The sequence below is a fragment of the Naegleria fowleri genome (assembly GCF_008403515.1).
Source record: "Naegleria fowleri strain ATCC 30894 chromosome Unknown tig12, whole genome shotgun sequence".
Taxonomy (NCBI): domain Eukaryota; phylum Heterolobosea; class Eutetramitea; order Acrasida; family Naegleriidae; genus Naegleria; species Naegleria fowleri.
The window spans coordinates 577,775-603,561 of NW_025407944.1; the positions used below are offsets into that span (position 1 = coordinate 577,775).

At 37.8% G+C, this 25,787-nt stretch overlaps 15 protein-coding genes across 15 annotated transcripts; 4 read left to right on the forward strand and 11 right to left on the reverse strand.

Annotated features, from left to right (window-relative positions):
- Positions 1-9: 9 nt before the first annotated feature.
- FDP41_011946 (uncharacterized protein) lies at positions 10-669 on the forward strand (the record flags this gene model as incomplete). Its single annotated transcript, XM_044702411.1, has 1 exon — positions 10-669. One exon carries the CDS (start codon positions 10-12, stop codon positions 667-669), a length of 660 nt encoding a protein of 219 aa, XP_044566798.1.
- A 47-nt stretch (positions 670-716) lies between these two features.
- Positions 717-1,574, forward strand: FDP41_011947 (uncharacterized protein; the record flags this gene model as incomplete). Its single annotated transcript, XM_044702412.1, has 1 exon — positions 717-1,574. One exon carries the CDS (start codon positions 717-719, stop codon positions 1,572-1,574), a length of 858 nt encoding a protein of 285 aa, XP_044566799.1.
- Positions 1,575-2,244: 670 nt separating this feature from the next.
- Positions 2,245-3,391, reverse strand: FDP41_011948 (uncharacterized protein; the record flags this gene model as incomplete). The annotated part of the gene is made up of 4 exons (XM_044702413.1): positions 2,245-2,358; positions 2,415-2,521; positions 2,578-2,883; positions 3,022-3,391. The coding sequence occupies 4 exons, from the start codon at positions 3,389-3,391 to the stop codon at positions 2,245-2,247; spliced, it is 897 nt and encodes a 298-aa protein (XP_044566800.1).
- Positions 3,392-3,515: 124 nt separating this feature from the next.
- On the reverse strand, positions 3,516-4,136 carry FDP41_011949 (uncharacterized protein; the record flags this gene model as incomplete). Its single annotated transcript, XM_044702414.1, has 1 exon — positions 3,516-4,136. One exon carries the CDS (start codon positions 4,134-4,136, stop codon positions 3,516-3,518), a length of 621 nt encoding a protein of 206 aa, XP_044566801.1.
- Positions 4,137-4,232: 96 nt separating this feature from the next.
- On the reverse strand, positions 4,233-7,798 carry FDP41_011950 (uncharacterized protein; the record flags this gene model as incomplete). Its single annotated transcript, XM_044702416.1, has 2 exons — positions 4,233-6,974; positions 7,034-7,798. 2 exons carry the CDS (start codon positions 7,796-7,798, stop codon positions 4,233-4,235), a joined length of 3,507 nt encoding a protein of 1,168 aa, XP_044566802.1.
- Positions 7,799-7,995: 197 nt separating this feature from the next.
- Positions 7,996-9,003, reverse strand: FDP41_011951 (uncharacterized protein; the record flags this gene model as incomplete). The annotated part of the gene is made up of 1 exon (XM_044702417.1): positions 7,996-9,003. One exon carries the CDS (start codon positions 9,001-9,003, stop codon positions 7,996-7,998), a length of 1,008 nt encoding a protein of 335 aa, XP_044566803.1.
- Positions 9,004-9,606: 603 nt separating this feature from the next.
- Positions 9,607-12,020, forward strand: FDP41_011952 (uncharacterized protein; the record flags this gene model as incomplete). The annotated part of the gene is made up of 3 exons (XM_044702418.1): positions 9,607-10,314; positions 10,557-10,988; positions 11,085-12,020. 3 exons carry the CDS (start codon positions 9,607-9,609, stop codon positions 12,018-12,020), a joined length of 2,076 nt encoding a protein of 691 aa, XP_044566804.1.
- Positions 12,021-12,085: 65 nt separating this feature from the next.
- On the reverse strand, positions 12,086-14,009 carry FDP41_011953 (uncharacterized protein; the record flags this gene model as incomplete). The annotated part of the gene is made up of 2 exons (XM_044702419.1): positions 12,086-12,469; positions 12,546-14,009. The coding sequence occupies 2 exons, from the start codon at positions 14,007-14,009 to the stop codon at positions 12,086-12,088; spliced, it is 1,848 nt and encodes a 615-aa protein (XP_044566805.1).
- A 508-nt stretch (positions 14,010-14,517) lies between these two features.
- Positions 14,518-15,723, reverse strand: FDP41_011954 (uncharacterized protein; the record flags this gene model as incomplete). Its single annotated transcript, XM_044702420.1, has 1 exon — positions 14,518-15,723. One exon carries the CDS (start codon positions 15,721-15,723, stop codon positions 14,518-14,520), a length of 1,206 nt encoding a protein of 401 aa, XP_044566806.1.
- Positions 15,724-16,356: 633 nt separating this feature from the next.
- Positions 16,357-16,908, forward strand: FDP41_011955 (uncharacterized protein; the record flags this gene model as incomplete). The annotated part of the gene is made up of 1 exon (XM_044702421.1): positions 16,357-16,908. The coding sequence occupies one exon, from the start codon at positions 16,357-16,359 to the stop codon at positions 16,906-16,908; it is 552 nt and encodes a 183-aa protein (XP_044566807.1).
- Positions 16,909-17,162: 254 nt separating this feature from the next.
- On the reverse strand, positions 17,163-17,531 carry FDP41_011956 (uncharacterized protein; the record flags this gene model as incomplete). The annotated part of the gene is made up of 1 exon (XM_044702422.1): positions 17,163-17,531. The coding sequence occupies one exon, from the start codon at positions 17,529-17,531 to the stop codon at positions 17,163-17,165; it is 369 nt and encodes a 122-aa protein (XP_044566808.1).
- Positions 17,532-17,894: 363 nt separating this feature from the next.
- FDP41_011957 (uncharacterized protein) lies at positions 17,895-21,080 on the reverse strand (the record flags this gene model as incomplete). The annotated part of the gene is made up of 1 exon (XM_044702423.1): positions 17,895-21,080. The coding sequence occupies one exon, from the start codon at positions 21,078-21,080 to the stop codon at positions 17,895-17,897; it is 3,186 nt and encodes a 1,061-aa protein (XP_044566809.1).
- A 215-nt stretch (positions 21,081-21,295) lies between these two features.
- FDP41_011958 (uncharacterized protein) lies at positions 21,296-22,629 on the reverse strand (the record flags this gene model as incomplete). Its single annotated transcript, XM_044702424.1, has 2 exons — positions 21,296-21,438; positions 21,501-22,629. The coding sequence occupies 2 exons, from the start codon at positions 22,627-22,629 to the stop codon at positions 21,296-21,298; spliced, it is 1,272 nt and encodes a 423-aa protein (XP_044566810.1).
- Positions 22,630-22,935: 306 nt separating this feature from the next.
- FDP41_011959 (uncharacterized protein) lies at positions 22,936-23,601 on the reverse strand (the record flags this gene model as incomplete). Its single annotated transcript, XM_044702425.1, has 1 exon — positions 22,936-23,601. One exon carries the CDS (start codon positions 23,599-23,601, stop codon positions 22,936-22,938), a length of 666 nt encoding a protein of 221 aa, XP_044566811.1.
- A 311-nt stretch (positions 23,602-23,912) lies between these two features.
- FDP41_011960 (uncharacterized protein) lies at positions 23,913-25,658 on the reverse strand (the record flags this gene model as incomplete). Its single annotated transcript, XM_044702427.1, has 1 exon — positions 23,913-25,658. The coding sequence occupies one exon, from the start codon at positions 25,656-25,658 to the stop codon at positions 23,913-23,915; it is 1,746 nt and encodes a 581-aa protein (XP_044566812.1).
- Between the last annotated feature and the right edge of the window lie 129 nt (positions 25,659-25,787).

The window sequence follows — 25,787 nt, forward strand, 5'->3', positions numbered from 1 at the left end:
TTCTTCATCATGTACAGCCCATCATTGGATTTCTCCAATAGTAATGACTCGCTCTTTGCTGAAAGCTCATCTCAGAGTTTTTTCTCATCATTCTCTTCAACTAATATTACTAACGATTCTACTTCAATTAGTAATAATAATAATACCACTTCTACTTCTTCATGCAAGGATATGAATGACTTTGCAGATTCGTTTCATGAATCCCCTCAATCACAACAACAATCTGCTGATCTTGTATCTTTCAAAATAATTGAACCTGCTGATGATCCCAACATGACGTTTCTCGATCATGGTGATGAGACCTTTGAAGATTCTTCAACAGATTTGAGAAGAAACAAGGAGGAGGAAGAATCTGTTCCTTCTTTCCACGAACTTGGTGCTTGGATTCAACAGTTACCACCACCACCAACAACAACAACTTGTCCTTCTTCTTCTTCTTGTGCGTATTCGTCTTCTTCATTGGTGATTGCTAATTCAGTGACTCCTCAAGAAGGTATTTACATTCATAGTGGTAGTAGTAGTAGTCGTCGTTGCGAGAAGCAATCATCAAGAAAGAAGAACAAGAAGAAGGGACAACCTCTTCAAGCAACAAACTCCAGACAGACAAAGAAGAACAAGTCTCTGAAAAGTGAACTCTCCAAAGGACAAGAAACCCTCACGAGAGCCTGAAAAGTGAACTCTCCAAGAGACAGAACTCTCTCAATTTGCTTCATGTCATGACTACCACAACAGGTCAAGGAAAAAACAATGCCAGTAGCAACAACATGGATGGCCATGTTGAATCACATAGTTACTCTTCTCTTCTTCCTTCTACAACACTAAATCCTGCACCAAAAGTCAACAACAACACTAGTGAGCAATCTTTGAAGACCTCGATCGATGTATTGAATGGTAACTCGAGTCATCTTGTTGCTGTTTCTTCTGATAAATCTTTTATTGAGAACAGAAAGGAAAACAACACAGCAACAACAACACAAACCTCTGAATCTTCAAGTGAAACGGATCAGAAATTCGCAAAGAGATGGCTGGACATTCGTAAAAAGCTGGAGTTTCATTATCCTCCAAAGATTGTTTCGACATCTTATGTGGTCTTTGAAAGAATAAGCAATCGCCACTCAAAAGCATCATCATCCTCTTCTGAATCATTCAAACTCATCATTCATTACTTTAAAGGCCCTAAATTAACCCATGGCAAAGCCTTTGATGAGAGACAATTGACACCATTGACTTTAAAACCACAAGTGATTCACTGTTCTTCTCGTCATTCAGTCACTTCAATGCAAGGTTTACTTTTGAATCATTTTGATGTGAACGTACACAAGTATTCCATCTATATCAAGATAGAAGGTTGTTCTGAATATCACATGTTGTACTGTCAGAAAGGCAAAACAGAGAATGTGAGAAGTTTGATTCTAGTTCAAGAAAATTCTTCACAACAGTACTTGACAATTTCAACACGTTGTTTGTGTTTGAATACATTGTCAGACCTAATCGTCAAACCATTGGAACACATACTTCCAACACAATCTGAAGTGACAAATTCCAATACGTCTTCTTCTTCTTCTAAGAATTAATCAACCCTCAAGAGTGATTACACTCGGAAGACCTTAATGCTGATGGATATGAACCTTCTTCGTGATCATGTTTTGCAAATGTCCTCAGTAGCTACTCAAACAAACAGAAACATTGGCATTGGTCATTCAACAACAACCACAACAACACATATTCCCATTTCTTTTCAATCATGTTGATCAAAGCACATGTTGATCAAAACGAAGGTATCATCAACACGATTGGAAATGAAAGTGGGATTTTGGATGACCATCGTGCCTTTGTTTCCGTCTGTTTCGAAACATGCTTGTATTTTAATCCTCTCTTTTTGTAAATAAATCATAACTCTATCCATACACTTGTTTTTTGGAGTTGTGTGATTAAGCAGTATAGATCAAGTCCATTATTCAGGTTTGAGTACTTTGATGGCTTTCGGTTTTTCTCAAATTTCAGACCTCACATCTTCAAACAAATACTCCATATTTCCACACAATTAATCATCTCGATTGCTTAAAAAGATTAATTCGAAGCTACTTTTAATTAAGGTCGAAATAAAAAGTTTTGCATTAGCCGGGAGTCGAACCCGGGTCACCAGCTTGGAAGGCTGGTATGATACCGTTACACTACTAATGCTTCTCACATTAATGGTTTAAAAATTAGCACCACGTACCGAATTAAGCATGGAGATTGGGTTTATTGGAGATGGGATTCGAGCCTTCTCTTAATGTCTCCATAAATTGCATCATTTACGTCGATTCGTTTTTGATATTCTGAATGAGGAACTTTTGCTGAAACGTTTCGTAATTTCTATTGAATTTATTGTGAAGAGTTGAGCGCTAGGGACATTCTATTGCTGAACTTACCGACATGCTCAAATACGATGCATTATCTGTCACCATGTTAATGAACCAATAAGGAACATAGGATAATTTTGGATCAACACTTCCCACTATTTGTACATAGGTCTCCTCTGGACGAATGATCGTAACAATGTGTCACAATAATTTTGCATGCTAGAAAACATACCTGGAGAAATATATTTTACGAGAAAACCAGAATATTCGCACTCTGAACACACATTATTAGGGTTTTCATACTTGGAAATGACGTCTTTGTGTTGTGGCAATGACTCTGATGTCACACCCTTAACCACAACCATGATTGAGCCGTCTTTTTCAAGCTTGTCAACCGCAAAAGCATACGAGATTAAGTCTCTTGGGCTAAATGGCCATGGTAAATCAAACGAAAAATATGCCAGAAATCTGTACTTGGCTAATTTGTGAATTATTAAAGATTCTCTCATTTGAGGCACCCATGACTTGTACAAGTCCACTAAATCACAAAACAATTGTTTGCGTTATTAAAATCGAAAAAGTGACATCGTCACAATGTTCAACCAAATGATCGTAATTATTGCGTAATAATAATTCGATTCAACAATTAGGTCCATATTTTCTCTAAAAAACGAACCTTCGTAAAATATGGATAACACTTGAAAAATCGGGGCTGAGATATATCCTTGAACTTTAACGGCATGCATTCCTCTTCCATTATCCTTGTAAAAACTTTGCATCTTATCTTTCTCTACACACAATTTCCACCCATCATCGGAATTGAATTCTCTCATCACTTGCTCTGCCAATTTTCCATCCTGAATAATTTGTTGTAATTTTTGAGTAATATCCGAGGGCAATACTGATTTATTGTTACTACTCTCATCATCCACCGTACGAACAACATTAATTTCATTATCAATGAGTAGATGATAGGCCTCCAACAATCGTTCGTTATCAAACAAATCGATCGCTTTTTGAACGAGTGTCGGGAAGTTGTCAGCCATTTTTTTGGAGATTGAAGAACACGTTGAGTCGAGGCTGTAAGTCGAAATGGCAATCAATTCCAAAACCATCACAATGGGGTAGTCAATCTCCACCACAATGGGAGCAATATTATTTGGAATCGTTCTACTCCTCTTGAGCTTTCTTCTCTCTTTCATATATTTTCGTCAACAATTTCAATTCCTTTTTTAACTTCTTTTTTTGTTCCTCTTTCAGTAACTTCTTTTCTTCTTTTTTTCTTTTCTTGTGAATTTTGTTTAATTTTCGATAGCATGGTGGACATAGGCACACCTTCACCAAACATTGTTTGGGAATGTTGTGTTCTCGGTACGAAAAATTGAGGAGAGAACTTTCCAAGTCATTAGTAGCACTGCACGCCACATTTCCACAAACAGAGTCTCCTTTTCCGTCGAGTACTTCTTTTTCATTCCTCCATCTCAACCCGAGCTTTCCTTCCTTGTATTTACTCAAATCCGCAACTGCATAATCTCTAAATAATTTACTTTCATACTCTTTTGCTAAAGTTTTGCCATACGCCTCGTCGGGATCATCGTTTTCATCCGCTTGTTCCGATGATGGTCGAACAAATTGATAATGTTTTTTTAATATTTGCATATCATTTTGATATTCGGATTTGGAAATTTTCTTGATGTCACCATTAATTGGTTGGTTCGCATCACTCTCATCAAGAAGACCATGTCGTTTCAAAAATTCTGTTCTCTCCTTTTCTCGATCTAATTTTGGCATTTTTTTAGTGTGGTGAAGGTCTTTGCCTTCTTACTGCACATTCGAATCATTGTCTTGCAGGACTCACATGCATGACATTCAACATTTCAGGTGGTTTCACTGCTTTCCAAGCTTCTCTTTGACCATTTCTATTAACATATCCGAGTATTTTTGCAACACGTCTTGAGTAGAAGGCATGTTCACTTGCCATGCTCTCGATGCAAAAGTGCTACTCATATTTTGTAGCAACTTTTCTAAGGCTTGTTTGGATTTGGTGGCAATTTCAGTATCCTTGTTCTCGGCATTCTCTAATTGATCAATGATGGAAAGAGCTTGAGTGAATGAGTGAGAAATTTGGTTAATTTTCAAAATGAGTGACAATGGGATTTCTGATAATTGAGGAATGGAGTGATCGGTCAGGTTCAGCTTGGAATTGTTGTGATTATTATTTGGCTCTGTAGTATTCGAGACAGCAGTGTTCGATGATGTGATGGTGCCATTACTGCTACCTGGTGCTGATGCGGAACAAGAAGGGACGGAATTTGTTTGTTGTGATTGCAAATTAGGATTTGAAGTAATTGGAGTTTGATGTTGTTGAGGTAGTTCTTTGGAGTTCATCACATGGTTGTGTTGCTGTGATTGAGGTGGTAGCTGCTTTTTTGGAGACTTGTTCTTCTTACCAATAGCCTTTCTCAAGAATTGAGAAGTTACACTGATTCTTCCGTCATGTATTTCATTTGGATCGAAGGACATTGGTCTTGCAAGACTTTCATAATTTTTGATAAGGAAATCTTCTTTGGCTGGCTCTACAGGAGGAGGATCAAGCTTAATTGTTGTTGTTTTATCCTCGTCTTCCTCAACGTCCGTTGGTATTGCAGTTGAAACCTTATTCTCGGCACTCACTAAAAAGTCTGGAGGCTGTTCGAGAGAGGTGAAGTAGACCACCTCTTCCTCGGCATTTTCTTCAGTGTCGTCATTCATCAAATCCATTTCTTCCATTGAGGAAAGTTTGAACTCTTTCTCTGTGGAAGAAGCTAACCATTTGCTTGTGGATGGAATGGATCCATTGTTGATGGTGGTAGGAGTGTGCTGCATATCCTCTGCATTATTGCTGGTGAGCTTTTTCTGCTTGGCCCACGAAGGCAGAAGAGTATCACGAACTGTCAATTCCACCATATTCGTGTTGGATTTTGGTGTCTCCAAGAGCGATGATCTTGTTTTTAAGGTTTCTGGTGGTCTGTTCTTGTTCAATAGCTTGACAATATTTGGAGCCAATCTCCAAATAAAGATGCATCCATCACCTGATACTGAGATAATGCGTCTTGAATCCTTAGAAAGCTTTACGCCGGTAATAATTTCAGAATGACCACTCACGCGAGCAATGCATTCACCATTGCTTAAATTGTACAGTCTGATAAATTTGTCTGCTGAGCTTACCACCACAAATTCTCCAGAGTAATCGAATGATACTCGAATGGGCTCCGAAGATGGAGAGTATGTATCTTGCATTGATTTTGTGTCCACCTTATAGCTTTGTTTGGCCTTACATTTATCAAGCTCCCAGACATTAATTTTCTTATCTTGACCAACAGTAACAATTTCATTGTGGTGACTGATATCTAAATCAAAAATTGTTCCATTGCACTGACAATTCTGATATCTTTTGAAGCTGTATTCTCCATTTTGGTCCAACTCAATCTTTCGAAACACAATAGACTTGTCGGCGCTACAACTCACTAGATATCTTTCACCGCTTTGATCCTTTGCAAATTTAATGGAAGTGACCGATGCAGTATGATCGTCCAACGAAGTAACTAGCTTAAAGTCTGCATTCTTAAATTGAAAGACATGAATGAGTCTGTCACGGCTGCTTGTGGCAAACAATAAATCAGAGGGATCCTTTGGATTTGTGCTAAAATCTATTGATAAAATCTCGGCTTCGTGAGCAACCTCAGCAAACTCGTTATGAAAACTAGAAACTTGATATAATTTGATTAACCCTTGTTTGGTTCCGCAAGCAATATGATCTCCTGAGGAGGAAAACTTAACACTTCGTATACCCTGTTCTCCGTTTGGATTTGAAGGTTTATCCTCAATGACATGTAGAAGATCTTTGCAAAATACATTCTTTGAAATGAAGGACTCTCCTCTCTCAATCTTTTCGCTCACGTGAAGAGTACTACTCGCCTCAACATTCCAAATTCTTGCTGTATTATCACTAGAACATGTAATGAAAGAGCCTGGAGGTAAGTTTTCATTGCTTTCTGGAAAGAGATCAATATCCCATATAGAGTCACTGTGGCATAAGAAACTTCTGTACTTGGCAATACGTTGTAAATTGCTGATATCCCAAATGAAAAAACTTCTGTCACTGTAAATGGTAACGACCTGTCTTGAGTCTAGCAATCGACATGCAACACAATCAACATCAGCAATTGATGAGGTCATGTTTGCAAGTTTTGGAGGCTTGGGTAGAGTACACTTAAATTTTAAGGTTGATGGCTCGAAAAGTCGAACTATGCCGTTGGAGCAGCCGCAGCAAATAATGTCCTCATTAACACTGATGGAAAATGCAGATTTCACCTTCATGTCAAGCCATTTGGTTATCTGTCTATTCTCATTTAGCATGCATAAAATTCCATCAGAATTGACAGTATAAATTCCAAGAGTACCATCTTTTGCCTTAGCAATATCTACACTCACAAAATTCGCTTCTTTAAAATTGCCTAGTATACACCTAGAAGATTTAAGCTCAATAGTTCCATTTGTTGTTTGAGGATCAATATGATGATACTTTACAAATTTGTCTCCAACTGTCACGAAGAATGTTCCATCATGAGAAAATGCAACATCAGAAGTCTACGATATGAATGTGTCAATTCGATTATTAATCATGAGAATATCTCACAATAACTTACCTTCCTGATGTTTTTAATCGTATGTATGAGCGTCCCTCTTGTATTATTGCTGTTGTTGTTGTTATTACTTGTTGAGGAACCATTCGAAAGAGATGAACCCAATCCACTTGAGTTTGGATTTGAAGAAAGATCCCATAATTTGATGGTTCCGTCATGCTCATCTCCCACACTCACTAAATATTTAGCATCGTTTGAAAAAGCCAAACATGAAACTCCGTACTGATGACCATCTTTTTTGAGCTCAATAATCTTTTTTCCACTCAAAACATCCCACACTACTATGGATGGTTTTGAACCTCGTTCTCCAGCAGCTAAAAGTTTTCCGTTTTTTGAAAATTGCAAACATGAAAAGGGCTTATTGGGTGAAGTATTTTGTAAGAATTGGTATTGCTTGTTTTTTCTCGGATTGTAGCATACGACAACATTGGCAGCACAGTATGCAACATATTTTGTTTGGGGGTGAATGGAAAGTTTAGTGTTGGAATCGGTGGTAAGTCCAATGATCTTCTCAAGTGTTATTCGGCTGCTGGCACTTCCAGAGAGCGATGAGGAGCCTCCACAAGCTCCGACACCATTGTTATTGCTCGCATTGCTATTGTTGGCAGATGCTGATGATATGCCCGGTTGAGAATTTGGCTTTCTCTTTTTCGTTTGTTGTTGATGTTGTTGGGAAACGCTAGAAGTTGATGTTGCCGTTGTTGGGCCAATGATTTGATTCAGAGGTCGTTTGTTCAACACGGAAGCAAAGGGTTGTGGACCGATCATCACTAGAAATTTCAATTTTTTGATTTTTTTTTGAGTGTGAATTTGAATGGCGGGAAAAAATTTTAACGGCCGATATCCTTCTCCGGGGCTTGGAACAAACACACACAACAAGTCCAATAAATAGAATGTTATTATCATAATAATTTAATTTCAATCAATAGTGAGTTCGGTAAGTATAAAAGAGTTTTCAATATAATTTACATATTTGTCGATTGATAGGTCTTGTTGTCCTTCTTTCTTTCATCCAATAAAATCTCAACATAGGCCTGAAGTGTACGACTAATGTCACGACCGTGAGGAGTTGCAAATTGGAATTTCTGTTTGCTCAACACTCCTGAAACAAAAGCAAAAGCATTTCTCTTATAGGCCCACGAGTAAATATCAGCATAACGTTGTGTGAGAATTGGTTCTTTTGTTCCTAACTTCAACAATTGAATGCCATTCGAGTTGACAGCAAGAATAACTTGATCAGGTAAATTTGCTTGATCCTTGTTCACAGTTTGTACAGTCCAAAAAGTACTTCCGTAAAAACTCCAATTACGAACATAATTGAGATAGTGAAGCATGGCATCTTCTTTCTTTAAACCAATGAGACGAGCGTGTTCTTGAAAGACATCTCTTTCCCAATCTTCTAATTTACGATTTGATTGAAGTAATGGAGCTGGAATGAAACGTCCGATTTTATCCTTCAAGAATCCAGCTGTGTGTTTCTTCTTGTTGTGATCACCAAAAGTGACTTGCATTTGCAAGCCAGCCAATTCAATGGCAGCAGATTGGGAGCAAGGATATGTTCCATCTCTCACATCAGCAACAGCTTGTATATAACTGTAATTCAAAAACTTTTCTTGTTCACGTGGAATTGCTTTATGTTTCAGGAAGACTCTTCTCTTGAAAACCAATTTCGAATCCTTCTCCCAATCCTTCTTCAGCTTTTCCCATTCCGCTTTATCATTGACATATTTCTGAAAATCAGCATCGGATCCAACAGTCTCGTAGACCATCAATTTGCATGGCTGTTCATCATCATCGAGACATCGGCATTCACCGTTTTTATAAAAGAAGAGCGCGAACGTTTCTCGTTGTTCGAGTTCAATCTTCTCGGCCACCACAATTGAAAGTTCACGAGCACTGATGGTTGGAGCAACGGCAAGAGTTTTGAATGAGTCATCGACAAAGTAGGTACGAATGACTAGTTTGTTATCCATTTTTTATAGTGATGATGATGATGGTGATAGGTTGGTGATGGAAATGATGATAATGTTGTTGTTGTTGGTGGTGGTGGAAAATGATCAATATCGAGAGAGAAGTATTTGGAGTGTTGATGTCAATTATTCTCTCAGTGAGCTCAAGTGAGTGAAAATTGTGTTTAATGTTGGGATCAACAACAACAACAACAATAACTGGTGATGAGTGTTACTGATGAAGAAAAAACTCTGATAAAAAATTTGATGAGAGCTTGTGGTGATGATGTGGCTCTCTGTGAATTTTTTTGATTTGTGACATTTGACAGAAAGCCAAAGAGACTTGCTCACAAAAGGTGCTGTCACTGAACTTGATTCCCAAGAAATAAGGTATCTCATTGTCCGTCGTCACGTCGTCAGATCTTAGCGAATAACACACTCCCTTAAACCTCATGTTCTCTTTCAGATCTATTCTGATCCTTACAATTATTCTTTCGGAAGGTATTGAAAGCACAAGCTATACGTACAGAATAGAAATCAGTTCATCCCAATTTTCCTAATGTGCGCGTCCTCCCTCCTTATTGATTTATTTGTATTCAAATTCATCAGCAAAAGAACCTTCAAAAAATGCATTATTTTGGAATTGAAAACCACCACCGATCAGTGTTATGGTGTCCCATGATGATTCTTCTCCTATTTCTCCTTCTTGTGGGAGTAGCCTCCTCCTCATCATCATCATCACCTACAATAACAACTCCATCATCTCTTAATGACTGTCCAACCTTTAGATCCATTCCGTATCATCCTAAATTTCCCTATGAATCGGATGGCACTGTTGAATCCAGTACCTACATTACCATGAGAGATCAAGTCAAGATTGCCTGTGATCTGTACATTCCGTTCCGAGCTCTCAATGAAAATCATCGATTACCAACCCTCTTTCATGTAACCCGATATGGAAGATCTCATAGAATTCGGTGGCCCTTTTCTCTCTTGTTTGGTGAGAGAATAAGCTCGAGAGGAATTCCTTTTAAAACCTATAACGCAAGAGGCTATGCGGTGGTTTCATGTGATACGAGAGGAACTGGAGCTAGCTTTGGAAAACGTTTGTATGATTTTCATCATGAAGAAGTTGAAGACTATCGGGAATTGTTGGATTGGATTGTTCAGCAGAGATTTAGTAATGGAAAAGTTGTGAGTGTTGGAATTTCGTATGACGGAATGGCAACAGATTTTATGATGTCATTGAATCATGAAGCATTGGTTGCAGTTGCAACCATTAGTTCCCCTTTTGATATGTATCGGGATGTGTTGTATCCGGGTGGATTGTATCAGGTGAGTGTGTGTTTGAAATTGAAATTTTGAGTACGAAAGGAATGACATGAATGTGTGTGTGCGAATTGGATGGAACAAATGAATGATACATTGATTTAAATTCAAATGAAATAATTTAAATGACAAAATGCATATTGAATGGATGATGACAATGATGCTGAAACATTCAACATTAATGAAATTTAACCAAAAATGGAATGGTAACATTCCGACATGATCACATATGATGAATAATATCAAAGTATGCCTTCTTGGACGCATATTTGAAATCGACCAAAAATCTTGAAAGTGGTGGCTTACCTGATCGATACAAGGCTTGCAAAGGTTGTGAGCCAGTCACGTGGAGAGAGAAATTCTTCGTATGGTTGGGAAAGCTCATGATTGATGGAGTTGAAAAGGTCAATAATGATGTAGTGTCTTATCGTCGTGCTTTGGAAGACCACAAAGGATCTACGAACATGCTCGATTTAATGCCATTGATCGAAGAAGGTATTGACAAGGAGGTGAAAGCTTCAACATTTACTTATATTATGGAAAGAGATAGTAATTTTAGAGTAATTAATGCAACAAAACGACAAATTCCAATGATCATGTTTGGTGGATTTTATGATGGTACAATTCAAAATTCTGTTGTGAAAAGATTTTATACAATGAAAAATAACAAGAACAAATTGGTAAGTCTAATTTTGAAGGGCAAAATTAATATTGAAAAAGAGTGCTCATTATTCAACACCATCATATTCATTTGACCTTTCATTTTGCATTAATAGATTCTGGGATCCTACACTCATGGATTTAGAAAATGTGCATCACCTTACTTGACAGGAAAAACTCCTTGTTTTAGTGCCATGATCGAAGCTATGCGATTTTTTGATCATTATGTCGGAAAGGATACAGAGACTGGTATCGATACGGAGCCAAGTGTTCATTTTCATACTGCTGGAAGCGAAAAGTGGCACTCTGCAACGGAGTGGCCTCCAAAAGAAGTGTCAGAAACTACACTCCATTTGGATGGTAATGGAAAATTAGTCACTGCTGCTGAGTCTTCTAATTCTTTGCAATTTTCACACAAATTGAAATTGAATTTGACAGAAGAAGTCGTCATCCATTCGAAATTCAATATCATGTCACATTTATATGAGAAATATCCTCAATATACAGAAAAATTGTCTGATACGAATTGGAAGAATGGAAAATTGAACTATATTTCAGAACCGCTGAAAAATAGTATTGAAATTACTGGCTATCCAAAAATTGATATCGAAATTTCTGGAGACAACAAAGATGGAGTTATTTTCGCATACTTGATGGAATTTGATCATGTGAGTGGCAAGATACATCTTATCATGGATACTCAATTAAGACTTGTACACCGAAAGCTTTCAACAAGCTTAAACAATGGACTTGTGGATGCTGTGCCCATCCATTCCTTCCGCGTCGTAGATAAGGAACTCCTTCATCCAAATAAGAAGACCAAACTGACCCTATACTTTCCAGCAATTTCATATCATTTGCCAAGGGGTAATTCCTTGTCTCTCTCTCTTTTCAGTTTTGACTCTCTCAATTTTAAAATATTTAACGGCATTGAGGATTTGTCACAAGAGCTCACCATTTATTCAGGCTCTCTTACTCTTCCAACCATTGTTAGAGATGATGACAGTAGTGTGCCATCCAGCCCAAACAAGTCAACAAAGGATGAATTTTAAGTGAAACAAATGACATTCGTCTTTTATTGACGTGACAATTTTATGGTAAATACAATCTTTGGTATTTATTGCTTTGGTTTTTTAATTAAGGAACTTTGTTCAATGACAAGAGGCTGAAAGCTAGTTCTTTTTCGTTTTGTTTTTTGGTCTTGATTCAAACTTGATGTTAATTCCTTTTCACTTGTGTTCGAGTTATCCATGCAGGGCGAGTGACAAACAGGATTTGGAACCAATCGATCGAACAAGCTCCATTCAAACTTGTCGGAAGCTCGCTTGCAGAATTCAACTCCTCTTACACTATTTCCTCTTTTGTCTAAACGAGGTGAAAATATACACATTCCCATCACTGATGGAATAACAATACAGATTGCTCCAGCTACTCCTGATTTGGCTGGGAGGCCCACAGTGCACGACCAATTTCCACTAAAGTCATACATTCCACACGATAACTTGCGCAGTCAAATGAATTAAATAATGAATGATTGAGGATGGTGTCAGCAATGATCAATAGCTTACCATACTTACCATAAGTTGTAGGGCACATTTCACAGTATCTGCAGAGACAATGATTTCGTTCGTGAGAGGACAAGTACCTCCGTTTGCAAGTGTTGCTGCCATTGTAGCTAAGCTGTTGCAATTCACTAAAATAGAGCACTGTTGAAAATATAAATCAAGTGTATCTTCAATATTGGTTCCTTCTGGAAACACATTATTTTCCTCCATATAATAGGCAAGAGCAAAATTTCGATCACCTGTTGATTTCTCGCTCAAAAATGTTGCATTGTCAAAACCAATCTTACTCCCACCAGCAAACCTCGAAAATTTGCTGGAAATATAAGTGAATCGTTTTGAAGGTGGCAGTTCTGGTTTCACTAAGGAACAAACTGTTATTGCACCGGCATTAATCATTGGATTATGAGGCTTATTGTGTTCATCTAATGTGAAGGCGTTAAATGAAACACCGCTTGGTTCAAATCCAACATATTGATGGACATTATCAGCTCCTATGTCTTCACAAACTAAACAATAGGTAAATACTTTAGAGCAAGATTGAATTGTAAAATCCACGTCACAATCTCCGAGAGAAAATCTCTGACCATCTACCGTACAAATACTGAGTCCGTAATAATTTGGATTCACCTCTGCTAACTGTGGAATGTAGGTTGCTACATTTCCATCCGTTAAGGGTCTTGTTTCTTCAAAAATTTTCTCAATTTCTGCACAAAAATTTCTCCAATCAGTAATAGCTAACCTTCCAGTTAGTGCTCTGCTAATGATATTGTCCTTCTCTTGGATGATATTGTAAAATGTGTCAAAATCAATTTCTAAGTTTCTATATTCTTCCGTAATGTCTGAAATGGTTAAAGTTTTTTCACTTTGCATTCCATTCACAATCGTTGCCGCTAATTGTTGAATAATACATGAAAGATCTGGATTATATTTTGAGTCTAGACCTTCCTTCTTGAGAGCTTGTTCCAGATCTCCAATTGTTACAAAACCTTTTTTGTTTTTATCCAATGATGAAAATAATTGAGAAATAGAATTACGTTCTTGTTCAAATTTGGATTGAATAAAAGCATCGGGAGAACGTCCCGTAGCAGTTCCTGAGATAGGAGGTGAAACTGTTGGTAAATTCTCATTTCTATGATTTTTAATGTTTTTACTAATGTTGTTTCCATTCTGTGGTAGTTGTGTTGATGATGAAGAAGATGGTGAAGAAGAGGACGATGAGGATATTGTTGGAGAAGCATTAATTAATGATGATGATGGCTCGGATTGTTTTTTATGATCTTCAGTTTCTAATTCCCTTTTATCATCATTATGTAAATCCATCAAAAAATCATGAACATTCTTTTCCGATGTCTGTGGAGATGTGAGATTTGTGTTTTGATGATGCAACAGTTGGTGATGATGATTCGGAGGATGAGTTAAATGCAAAGGAGTGTCAGCCTCTGCTTCATCCACATTCGTCAAGGAACGATCTTTCATTTTTTTCAAGTATTGAACAAAAGTTGTTGTTGTGGTTGCTTTTAAATTATTATCTTAGAGGATCATTGCTTCTTAAATGATAGATGTGAATGTGATCCAAGTACTTGGAAGGGACCTCTGAGTGTGAAGAGAGGTTTGATCCAAGTGAATTCAAGAAGGGAACAATTGATCAATGTTGAAAGGAGTTTTGTTTATTTACAAATAAATATAGAGTTTTGTTGGGTAATATAATAATGTGAGAGAACAGACACAATCATGGGCAAGCATCCCAATTCCACATTCGTTTCTAATGTTGTTGATGCTTTTTTGGATTATTTTGTTGATTCTTTCATCAACATGATTAGAAAGGAATGTGTGTTTGGAATGACTCACGCCAATGTTTTTGCTTGTTTCTTTTTGTGAATACTTTTGGAGAGATCTCATGAGGATATATTCAATGATTCGTGCTAGTAACTCAGTATCCAAATAATTAAGATCTTCCGAGTGTAATCACTCTTGAGAGAGTTGATTAATTCTTGGAAGAAGATAGACCATTTGGAAGTTGATATTCCAATGGTGGAGTTGCAATGTTTGACAGTTTGTTCAAACACAAACAATGTGTGGAAATGTGTAAAGCATTTGATTCGTCTTGAACTCGAATCAAACTTCTCACATTCTCTGTTTTGCCTTTCTGACAGTACAACATGTGATATTCAGAACAACCATCCATCTTGATATAGATGGAATGTTTGGCACGATTCACACCAAAGTGATTCTCAAGTAAACCTTTCAATGAAGTGACTGAATGACGAGAACAACGAATCACTTGTGCCGATTGAGAACTCAACAATTCCAATTCGTGTTCATTAAAAACACGATCACCAGTCAATTTTGGTCCTTTAAAGTAATGAATGGTCAGTTCAAAGGAGGAAGAGTTTGACGACTCATCAGAAGATGCATCTTCAAAGACCACATAACTCGTTGGAGAGATCTTTGGAGGATAATGAGAATTCTCCACCATCGATGAGGAAGAAGGATTTAAAACTTCATTGAGCAAGTCTTGACGAATGGAGGACAATCTCTTGGAGAGTTCACTTTTCAGAAACTTGTTCTTCTTTGTCTGTCTGGAGTTTGTTGCTTGAAGAGATTGTCCCTTCTTCTTTTTCTTCTTTCTTGATGATTGCTTCTCGCAACTACCACTACTATTGTGAATGTAAATATCTTCTTGAGAGGGAACTGAAGTAGCAGTGGCAACCACCACCAATGAAGAAGAAGAAGGATTAGCACAAAAAGAAGGAGCAGAACTTGGTAACTGTTGAAGTAAAGCACCAAGTTCTTGGAAAGAAGGAATCATTTCCTTATCGTCCTCCTTTCTTCTCTCTTCTTCTGTGTGGGAATTTTCAAAGGATTGGAGCAAAGCTTTCCATTCTTCTTCATCATCGAGAGAGATGCTGATGGAATCAACAACCGATTCAACATTGCATGTGGGAGGAGCAGCAACAACAACAGCAGCAGATGATGGTTGTTGTTGTTGTTGATGAGATTGATCATCAGCAAACAACTCTGCAAAGTTGCTCAAATCCTGGCTTGTAGCAGCACAAGCAGAGAAAGAGGAAGAAGAGATCAAACTCTGAAGTTCAGAGTCATCTCTGAATAATGGAATTGTCTCTTCCAAAGAGAGAAAGTCATTATCAGAGACAATGGAGAAATCGAATGCTGGACTGTGTTGGAACATGGTGATTGTAATTTGCGTGGGGTGAGTAATAAAGAGAAATTGAGTATACAGTAACGTGATTAGAGTGTTTTTTTTGTAGTTTTGTTGGACCACCTTAGAAATTTTCAGTATTTTTATTTTCTTTCAAAGACAAGTGACATCTTCGAAGAAAACCAACGATTGGTTGGCCAAAAACTTTACAAAATCATTTCCCAGTTCTATTGGTCCAGCTGAGAGAGACTTCCCAACGTCAAATCAAAACAAATTTTGCAAACACCTTCGTTGGTACTGAAGAGATATCTCGCAATTTATTATCGTTGATCACAACCTAATGGATAGTATCAATTTGAATTGAAAAGATTTGTTTGTTGGTTGGTCGAGAAACACCATCATGTAAGGGTCCTTAATCATTCGCTAATGAAATGAAGTTAGTGATAGAAATGGAGGCGATTATGTGAAAGCATCCATTCGTCTATATCAACAGCTTGTTGCTCCAGGTCGAAGCGATATATTTGAGTGTATATATTCTTGGGCAGATCGATGCCAAAATATTGTTGTGAACTTTACTGAAGGTGTGCCGCAGAGAATTCATCTCGATGAACCACGTTCCACACCGAATGACACCAAATAAGGCAATGAACAAACACCAAAAAAATGAATAATTTGAACAACACAGACCCTATCACAGAAGGAACATCACCAGGAATAGATTTAAGGAGTATTGAGGTGAGCGAGCCTATGCCAATCGCAACTCCAGCAATGAATTCGAGTACCATGAAGGAAGAACAAGAAGAAGCAAGCAAATTGGATGAAGAGACTGAACACAAGCATATCATCATTGCTAAAGTATTGTTTGGCTTCGGATTTGTAATACCTCTGACTTGGCTGGCGAGTATCATTTGGGCCCGAAAGACTAAATCAAGAGAGGTTTATAGATGGAGAAGATATTCTCTGCTTGCCCTTTCATTTCTTATAGCCTTATTGTTTTGTGCTGGGTGGTGCGTCATTATTGTCTATGCTCTCATTCCTTATCCGGATCCAGAAAAGTTCAATAGTGGGCTTGAGAATATTATTCAAATGTATCCCGGTGAATTGATTGCCATTTTGTGGGGTGTCTTGATTGTCGTGGTTGTATGCTTTGAATTCATCAAGGATATATATTGGAGAATTAAAAAGTTTAGAGAAAGCAGAAGAAACAAGCAATAATTGCCACATATTGATATCAAAACCATTCATTTGAAATGTAAAATATTTACACAAGTCATATTTCACTAACACAATGTAATTTGCTGTTAATTTCCAACGATAATGTACCATAAGTCAATAGCGAATACGGAATTTCATTCTTCTCTTCTCTGAGAACGACAATATTAATCGTATTCCAATAAAACATTCCACAGCATCATGACCGATGGCAGTCATCATCGGAATTTTCATTTCCGATAAAAGCCATCCAACATTCAATATTTATCGCCATGTTGAGAATAATAATAATTCATTGCTACTCTCCGAATGAAATCTTCGTTGGAATCAAAGTAAATTGGCATCAATGCTTGTTGTCTTCGATTTACAAAATTACGATATTGCATCATATTTGCAGTTCGTGATGAATAAAAATCAGGAGGCATGTAAGACTCGGAAGTGCGTGTTCGATTTCCTCCCAATGATGATGACGAGGTTGCAGTTGTTGTGAGAGGATAGTGCTCTGTTGTTGACGGAGCTAATTGTTGAATGAGTGAGGAGAGACGTCGAAGCATGATCGTTTGTTGTTGTGGTCGAGGAAATAGGAAGGAGGATGTGAAATCATTGGGACGTGAATGGTTTGTCATTTTTTATTTGAATTCGAGCCCTTAAAAAATACCGCAAGATGAATATCAGAATTGACTCTAACAGTTGCTCAACACAAGCATGTAATCTGTTAATATTTGATATATCCTGTTAAAAACATTCGACATTCAGAAGTAGTATCTAAACGAAAATGAAGTCCAATGTTGTTTTATGACAAGTATTGAGGCACCGAAGGGCCAATAAACAATATTTAATTTTTTCTTTGAATTCGATTGCACCTAATCGACACAATCAAAACAATAAAGATGCATTATTCTGCTACTATGGAACATCAATTAATTTTTTCATTCAAGGGAGACTTAGGACGTAAAATCACTCTTTAATTCTTCTAAATTGACTCTAAATTAATTGTTCGAATGTTGATCTTGAAATGTTTCTGCATATAGTGTCTTAAACTTTTCAATCACACGTGAGAGAACTCGAAGAAAACCTTGACTTGGTTGCCTCATCAGGCCATTGGAGTCACACGACAAAGTTGTTGACTGAGCAGAGAAACTGACATCGCTACTCAAGTTTCCAATAGAGGATACACCATTACTGTCGCTACTCGTGCTGTTATTCGCTCTTTCATCTTCTGCAAGATATCTCACAAGTCTCTCAATAATTTTAGGTCCTTGTTCTCTGAAATGAGCTCTAATTATGGTCTCAAAATGCTTGGGTGGATGTCGCAAATTCTTCATCATGTGGCGAACGGAGAGCAGCAATGCGTTTTCGTTGTAAATAATACTATTGTTCGTTCCTTCAATGGTCTGCAAGTGACGGTCGTAATTGGCTTCATTGAAATAAGGTTCTGGAACTAAAACTAAACCTTGAATACTCAATAACAGTTGTAAAATATTTGAGGTTTTTGGGTTCCATGCTTCCGTGTCATGTTTAGCTTCCCAAGTATTCAATAAGCTCAAACATATATTTCCATTCTCATACAAATTTGGATTCAACTTTTCATTGTAAGAGAAAAATTTGACTACTGGAGGCACACTTGGATAGTTATGAGGTAAATAAATATCAAACACGAAAACGCCATCATAATATGGTGTTCCGGAAGCTCCAATGATCATTGCTCTCATCAAATCAATTCTATTTTCGTAGGTTTTGACAAAAATGTTTTTAGGAAGAGTCCTCAATAAACGCCACTCTTTTTGGACGGTCTGGATGAACTTCTTGTTGGCATTGTGTGAAAATTGATAATTTCGAAAATGATGGTCTGATAGAATGTCAGAACCTTCTTGAACTGGAATCACTTCAAATTGTTCAAATTCGAGGGTATGAGTTGTGTTCGAAGAAGACGATGCGCTTGCTGTCGAGAAGCTTACGATTGCTTCCTCACTTGGTAAACTTATTGGTTCTTTCTCAGATGCAGCCAATGGTTGGATCAATGGTGGCGAGCTATAATCGACGCGTGCTTCTCGAATCTTCTCTTCCTCATTCGTTCTAATATACTCCTCTGATGACGAGGATTTGTATGTGATTTTTCCTTCTCGGTCTCGCATGTCATTCGATAATTGGATCAGTCTGTGAATGTAATCTTGAACACCTCTCTCATAGAGGTCTTCATCGTCATCGTCTTCAGTACTTTTGGAGGTCTCCTCATCCTGTTGTTGTTGTTGATCTTCATCTGAGAGAGTTTCCCAAGACTGTTCATCGTCCTCGTGATCATTGGCATCACCAGACACAGTTTCCCAGGACTCATTCTCTTCATCATCAGAGTCATCTTCCTCCTCATCACTGTCATCATTCAGATTCAATCGAGCTCTTAAATGAGGCGGTAGCACCAATTGGACATCTCCATTGTCGGATATTCTCTGTGCAATCCGATTTGCTAAGGCCAATTCTCTCTCAAATTCTGCTGCCTTATCTGATCCTTCAATTTTCTCAGGATCAATATTATACGGATTGGACTCGTCATCTCTAAAATCAGCTTCAATTTTTTCAACAGTGAGCACCGAGTTGTAAGCACATTTCGAAACTGTGCCACTGATCCATTGAACAGTCAGCTCTTCGTCATTCATGGATATAATTTCTCCTGCCCAATCCTTACTTTCAGATGAAGCCATTTCTTGAATAACCACGTCTCCCAATCGGTAACAATAATCTGTAGAGTCTAAGAGATCAAAAATTGAAAGATCCTCTGTGATTGGATTATCGAGAGGTATACCAAATTCGTCTGTAATCCACTTCACTTTACAAATTCTCTCTCTGGTATTTACACTTTGTACACAGCCGACCTTGTGCTGTATGGCTTTTTCTTCGTTTTCATCGCTCTTATTTACAACAAAATCGTGGGGATAAAAGTCATATTCTCCAACATGGTCCAATGGTTGAAGCATAATACTTGGAATGTCTTTCTCTATGGTTGCATCTTGCCATTCAACATCGACCATGGTGTGTGTATTATCGATAACGACCACTTTTTCTCGAATGTCCATTGATTGCGACTCAAAATCATCAATTTCAACAAAATTGTGAACTTCATTGTTTTCTGATAAAAGCACAACATCGTTCACACTCCAATTTGAATAAGTAAAGTATTTGAAAATTTTCAAGTCTTTCAAATTAATATCCTCGTCAGGTGGTTCCACCATCATGTAAATAGAATAAATAAATGACACAGATACGTGTACGGGTGTAATGTTAATGACTTGTCCTATCTTGTGCTTTTCGGAATTATATTTCGCTCCATTCAACCAATGAGCTTGGCTGAGAATACGTTTTCTTTGTTTTGTGTTAAAATTAATGAGTTGACATGGATAGAAAGCCTGACTCACATCTTCGATGTCTGTATCTAATAATTTTTCTGGATTAGGTCTTTTGAGAATGCATTTCGATCCATCATTAAATAAAATTGCCACATTAAATTCACAAGATTCTATTTTTGTTAACCAATCATGATAAACTGCGTAGGAGCCAGTCTTGTAATAGTGAAGAGGTTTTAGCCATTTTGAGTTTACATTCTTCATCTTGACTGCATTGTCTCTGCATGATGCTCCTGTGAGAGATTGTTCTATAGTGTTCATAAAGCTAATATCGCAATACATGGTCACATCAATAACAGTTCCACTCTGTTTGAAAGGATCACTGATAGAGCAAATAATATCTCCATGAAGTAACGATCGATCAATCAAGCTTAATGTATTCTCCGCTACGACTTCCTTGGTTCCGCTGTCCCACTCTACCACGACCTGTCCTTTTTCAAGTTCGGGAAGTTTATCATCATCGTCCGATTCATCCTCTTCATCACTATCATCATCAAGTGAGCCATATACTTTTTGAACAACACCAACTATCATCTCGGGATGGTGTTTATGGTGATGATGTTTGTCGTGAGAGGTTTCCGATAGGTCCGTTCTCGTGGTCTTCAACGTAACTACATCTTCAAAACAGAACCGAGTACAGTTACATGGTGGTACAACCGATGTTGTTGTTGTTTTTATTGATTCAGTCTTCGAGTTCGAAGATGAATCCTCTACCGTTGAATGATCGTTGTTGTTGTTGCTTTTACTCTCGGGTTCCGATTCTCCAAAATTGTGCATTTTTTTTATGCTTTTTTTTTGATTTCGGATTTCATCTCGAAATGCATTCAATTCAAATTTATTCATGTTGGGGTTTCACACTAGAGATTACCAGTCCCTTTGGGAATTGGCTTGATCAAGCGAAGGCGCAAGGAAAAAGATGTTTTGTAAACTTCTGTGCTATTGCTGGATTTTTTTTCTCCGAGAATTCTTTTGATTGGTCGGAGAGCCAAACATCATTTTCCAGAGTTAATTTGTAGTGTATTGCCATTGAATAGGTGCTTGTAGTCCTGTATGAATTGATCCATTGTGAATGGCTTCCTCCCGAGTAACGTTTCAAGATCTTGTGTTATTCGTCCGGCTTTTCCAAATCGACACACTTTCATTGTCATTGAGAGAGCAATATAGAGTTGAAAGTAGGTGATGTGTGTCATTACTTACCTGTGTAAAGAGCAGTCGCAACCATCAAATACGAGAATGGAAGATCAGGATTATTCTTCCATGTACGATACATGAATTTTGGAATGGATGGATTTGCATACACAATGCTTCTTCCACACGCTTCAGAAAGTTTTCGAGCAACCTCAAAATAGGTCAATGCTTCACTTCCCGTTAAATCGAACGCCTTATTTGCGAACTTTTCACAATTCTCTTCCATAAGTATTTGACAAGTCACTTGAGCAATATCTCTCACATCAATGAATGAGGTGGAGCCATTTCCTGCAGGCATGAATAGTTGTGACTCGTCTCTAATTTCTCGAAGATGAGTGGTCGTGAGATTTTGCATGAAAAAGCTTGGCCTTAGAAAGACATAGGGTACCTGTTTCGAATGCTCCATGAGAATTTGTTCCATTTTGAAGTGAGGTACCATCTTGTTTGCTCCCAATACAGACATGAAAACAATCAACTCGGGAAGAGAGTAGGTTTTAGTTGGAGTAGTAGTAGTTAGGCTCGTGGTGGAAGAGGTGGTGATATAGCCGAGAAAGGGTTTCATATCGCGTTGAATGTTGGACAAGTCAGGAGGTCTCATCAGGAATAATCGATGAAAACCACCACAACAGTATCCACAATTGCAAGCATCATCACTCTCTTGGAATGACATCCGCCATTCGTTGATGCCTTTCCCTTCCATCATGGCTTTGAATACTTCTCCTCCGCATTCCTGTTTAAAATCAAAAGGCATTATTCGTATCAAGAACAGATCATCCTCGGAATGATTGGGAGCATCCTCTCGTCGCTGATGCTTGAAGATGGCAAAAGGTTGATTCTCTGATGGCTGTACCACCTGAATCGAGGGATCATTATTAAAGAGCTCCTTATGAAATTTGGATATTGTGGATGCGTTGATTTGCCTCACTCCTGCAAATAAATTCATTCGTCTTCTTCTTCTTCGGAGGGAAGAAGGCTCGTTGGCATTCGAAGAGCTCGTTGGAGAGGTTTGAAGGAGTGCATTCTTCTTCTTTTCATGGAGAAGACATTTCAATACTTCGATTCCAACATTTCCTGAAGCTCCTGAAATGAAGATGTTCATGTTTTTGCAAACTGTCGAGGAAACACCTTGTTGGAGCATGGATGTGATGTTTGTCATTGGGATGTGAATTGCAATTTGTTTTTGGGTATGTTGTGAGTGTGGTATTCAATAGTGGTTTCGGAGCTTGAGTCGCAGTTATAGGACAAATACAGAGTGGCAATTTCAAAGAGAAGAATCGAATCACAACAGTCAGAAGCACGATGAGAAGACACGATCGCGCTACGTTGATTTATTAAAACACGTTTATTATAAAAAAGAATTTAAAACGTCAATAATAATGAATGCTTCGACTTATCTCTTGTTTTCATGGGTTGGCTCATTCAGAACAAACACTGCACAGGTATATTAACCAGTTGCATAAAAGAATACATCGATGAGCATCAATGAAACACTTATCACTAATAAGGTCACTGCTAGACAAGTCACATGATACAACACACCACCATACGTGACTGAAGGTGAAGCAACACTGACTTGACCCTTCTTTGACTGAGATACTGGAACAGTACCTCCTCCGCCGACGGAGGTATGACAAACAGGAAGTGCAGGTGATCCACCAATAGCAGTTCCATTATTGACTGAGAAAGCATTGTTGAGGAAAGCGAGTTGGGAAACTGTTGTAATGGTGGTTCGGTTTTGAATTCGATCAGTAATGTTCACACCAAAGAAGTATTTAGTGTTGGTCTTGAGAAGTTGAGTGTTTACGATAATTATGCTCGTATTCACAGTGGTACCAGAGAGCGTCGATATCACACTTCCAGCAGGGGTGCTAGCTGTGGTTGAGTTGACGAGCCATGTAAAGTTTCTTGAGAGAAGGACACCTCCCTGAACACTTGGAATGGTTGCAATAATGACACTCAGAGTGAGGTTGCTTTGGCATGCGTTAATGGTGTTTCCCAAAGGGTTTGCCGTAATGACAATGTTTGGATTGATTTGCTGTGTCTTTATGGTGCATGTTAATAAGAGCATACCAACAACAAGCAGCATCACAGGTTTAACGACGGAATTCATGGTGAATTTCATAATGTTCACAAACAATAATTTTGGGTAAGAGTCGGACGTGTGCAAGTTCAAATTTTTCAATGTTGTAATTAAAAACAGCAGCTATGAGAAGAAATTCAAGTCCCTTGGCTTCTAATTGCCTGTAATCATCAATATCGTACTTCATTAATCAGTCTTACATTTTGGAAATGGTTCATGAATAAAATTGTTCTCGATATGGAATTAGAAACAATTCCAAAAAAGTAATTTCAAATAATTATTGTCGTCCTATTGCTTTTCTAATTCCATATTGAGAACAATTTTATTCATTATTGTGCATCTTATTGCTTTTCTTCTTCTTCCAACTTCTTGTTCCTTTTTTCAAGTTCGTCAGCTTCGTCCTTTTCCTTCACCTTCATTAATTCTAATTTCTTTTCTAGGCGAGCAATTGACTCATCTGTATATTGAAGCACTTCATTGTGGGTCTCTTGAGCTCTAAATTCTCGAAGTTCTTCAAGCATGTTCAACTCCAAGCATCCCTTTACACATGCAATTCTTACGCTTGGAATTAGGTGATTTTTGAATCTTTCGAATATCTCAGTTTTCCAATTAGAGTATCGAAGAATTGCAAGATGTGCAATTGGAATGGAGGGGTTAAACACATTTTCAGGGATATTTTCCATCAAACCAGCCTTGATCATGTCCTCGTCCTGTTTCACTTGCTCCAAAAGTTCAGCCAAAATTGATTCGGCACTGCTATTCTTTTGGCCGAATAAAGCCAAACAAACATCAACCGGTAAATCTGCTGGAAAGTTCGTACCAAATACCTTGTTCATTCGTTCTGGACATGGCTTAGAGAGTCTTTGATTGCTTGGATACATGATACGAGCAAAAATTGGGATCATCACATCGGATGAATTTGAAGAAAAATCAACATGCAAATCGAATCTGGCCTCTAACACGATCAGTGAACGAGAAAACACTGTGTGAAACATGCTGGTTTGAACGCTTTCACTCGATACAAATCTATTGGAGCTACCTAAAAGGACAGGTGTGTTGAAAATGAACGGATTGTTCATAAAGCTTTGCTCCAATATTTCAAGTTTGGGAACATTTCCCAAGAATAAGGACATTTGATTGGGATATTCTTGAAGAACTCGTTCCTTAAATTCCAACTTATTTGGATCCAATGTCTTGTTGATATAATCTAAAAATTTGATGTGTAATTCATTGTACTCCTTTTCAGATGATTTTGGATCATTTTCCAATTCTTTCAATTTCTCAAGTTTGAATCCAATCCTTGACAACAAGTCCTCATGAAATTGAAGATGTCTAGTGACATTATTTGTTTCAATATCCATAATTTCTTCGAAAAGTCTCCTCAATGACTCACTCGATGGCTTCAAAGGAATCCAAAACATTGGCGGCACAAAAGGGGCAATTTGATAGAGAATTTTAGGTGTTTGTTCCTTTCCACTGCTATTATCTGGCTTCTCAATGTACAATAAACTTGGACATGATGGAGTATAATGAACAGGCAAATCTCTAAACAAAGGGAAGTAGTAAGCCTCTCCCACACAAATATAATCTTTTGTTTTTCCTCTCTGTACGAAGCATAATTTACTCAAATCAGCATCTGAAAGAGAATCAGGACGCAAGTGGAACATGGTTTTATCAAGACCTGGTGTTGCGTGAGGGTTGTTATCCACATCTGGAAAAGTTTTGATGGTTGGCTGTTCATAAAATTGAACATCAAATTCGGAGAGGGCCTTTTTAGCCTCTTCATTATTATAGAGAGATGATTTAAACCATTCAGGTAAAAGATTGCTATCAAAGTATGTCTGTTGAGAGGAGTTTCTATTCACATTCGTCATGATTGAGAAATCTCTCATCACGATATCCGATGATGATGACGATGATGATTTTGTTATCAATAACAATGCTAAATTATTAATTTTACTCTGATTCATACAGCCTCTCGAACCATGACGAACAAAATTCTTCTTTGCCATAGTTCCGAAGGCGTTCTTGCACAACGATGACCGCAAGCCCGAATGAAGCATGACAGCGAGTGGATTTTTCATCATTTTTTTTTCAAACAAGAAAATGATTGGAAGCAAGCTTATTGCAAGACGATGCATCATCACAATCGCACATGCCTTAGAACATCCTTTCCTATTCAATAGGAGGACCCTTTGCAATCTTTGAATGAATCA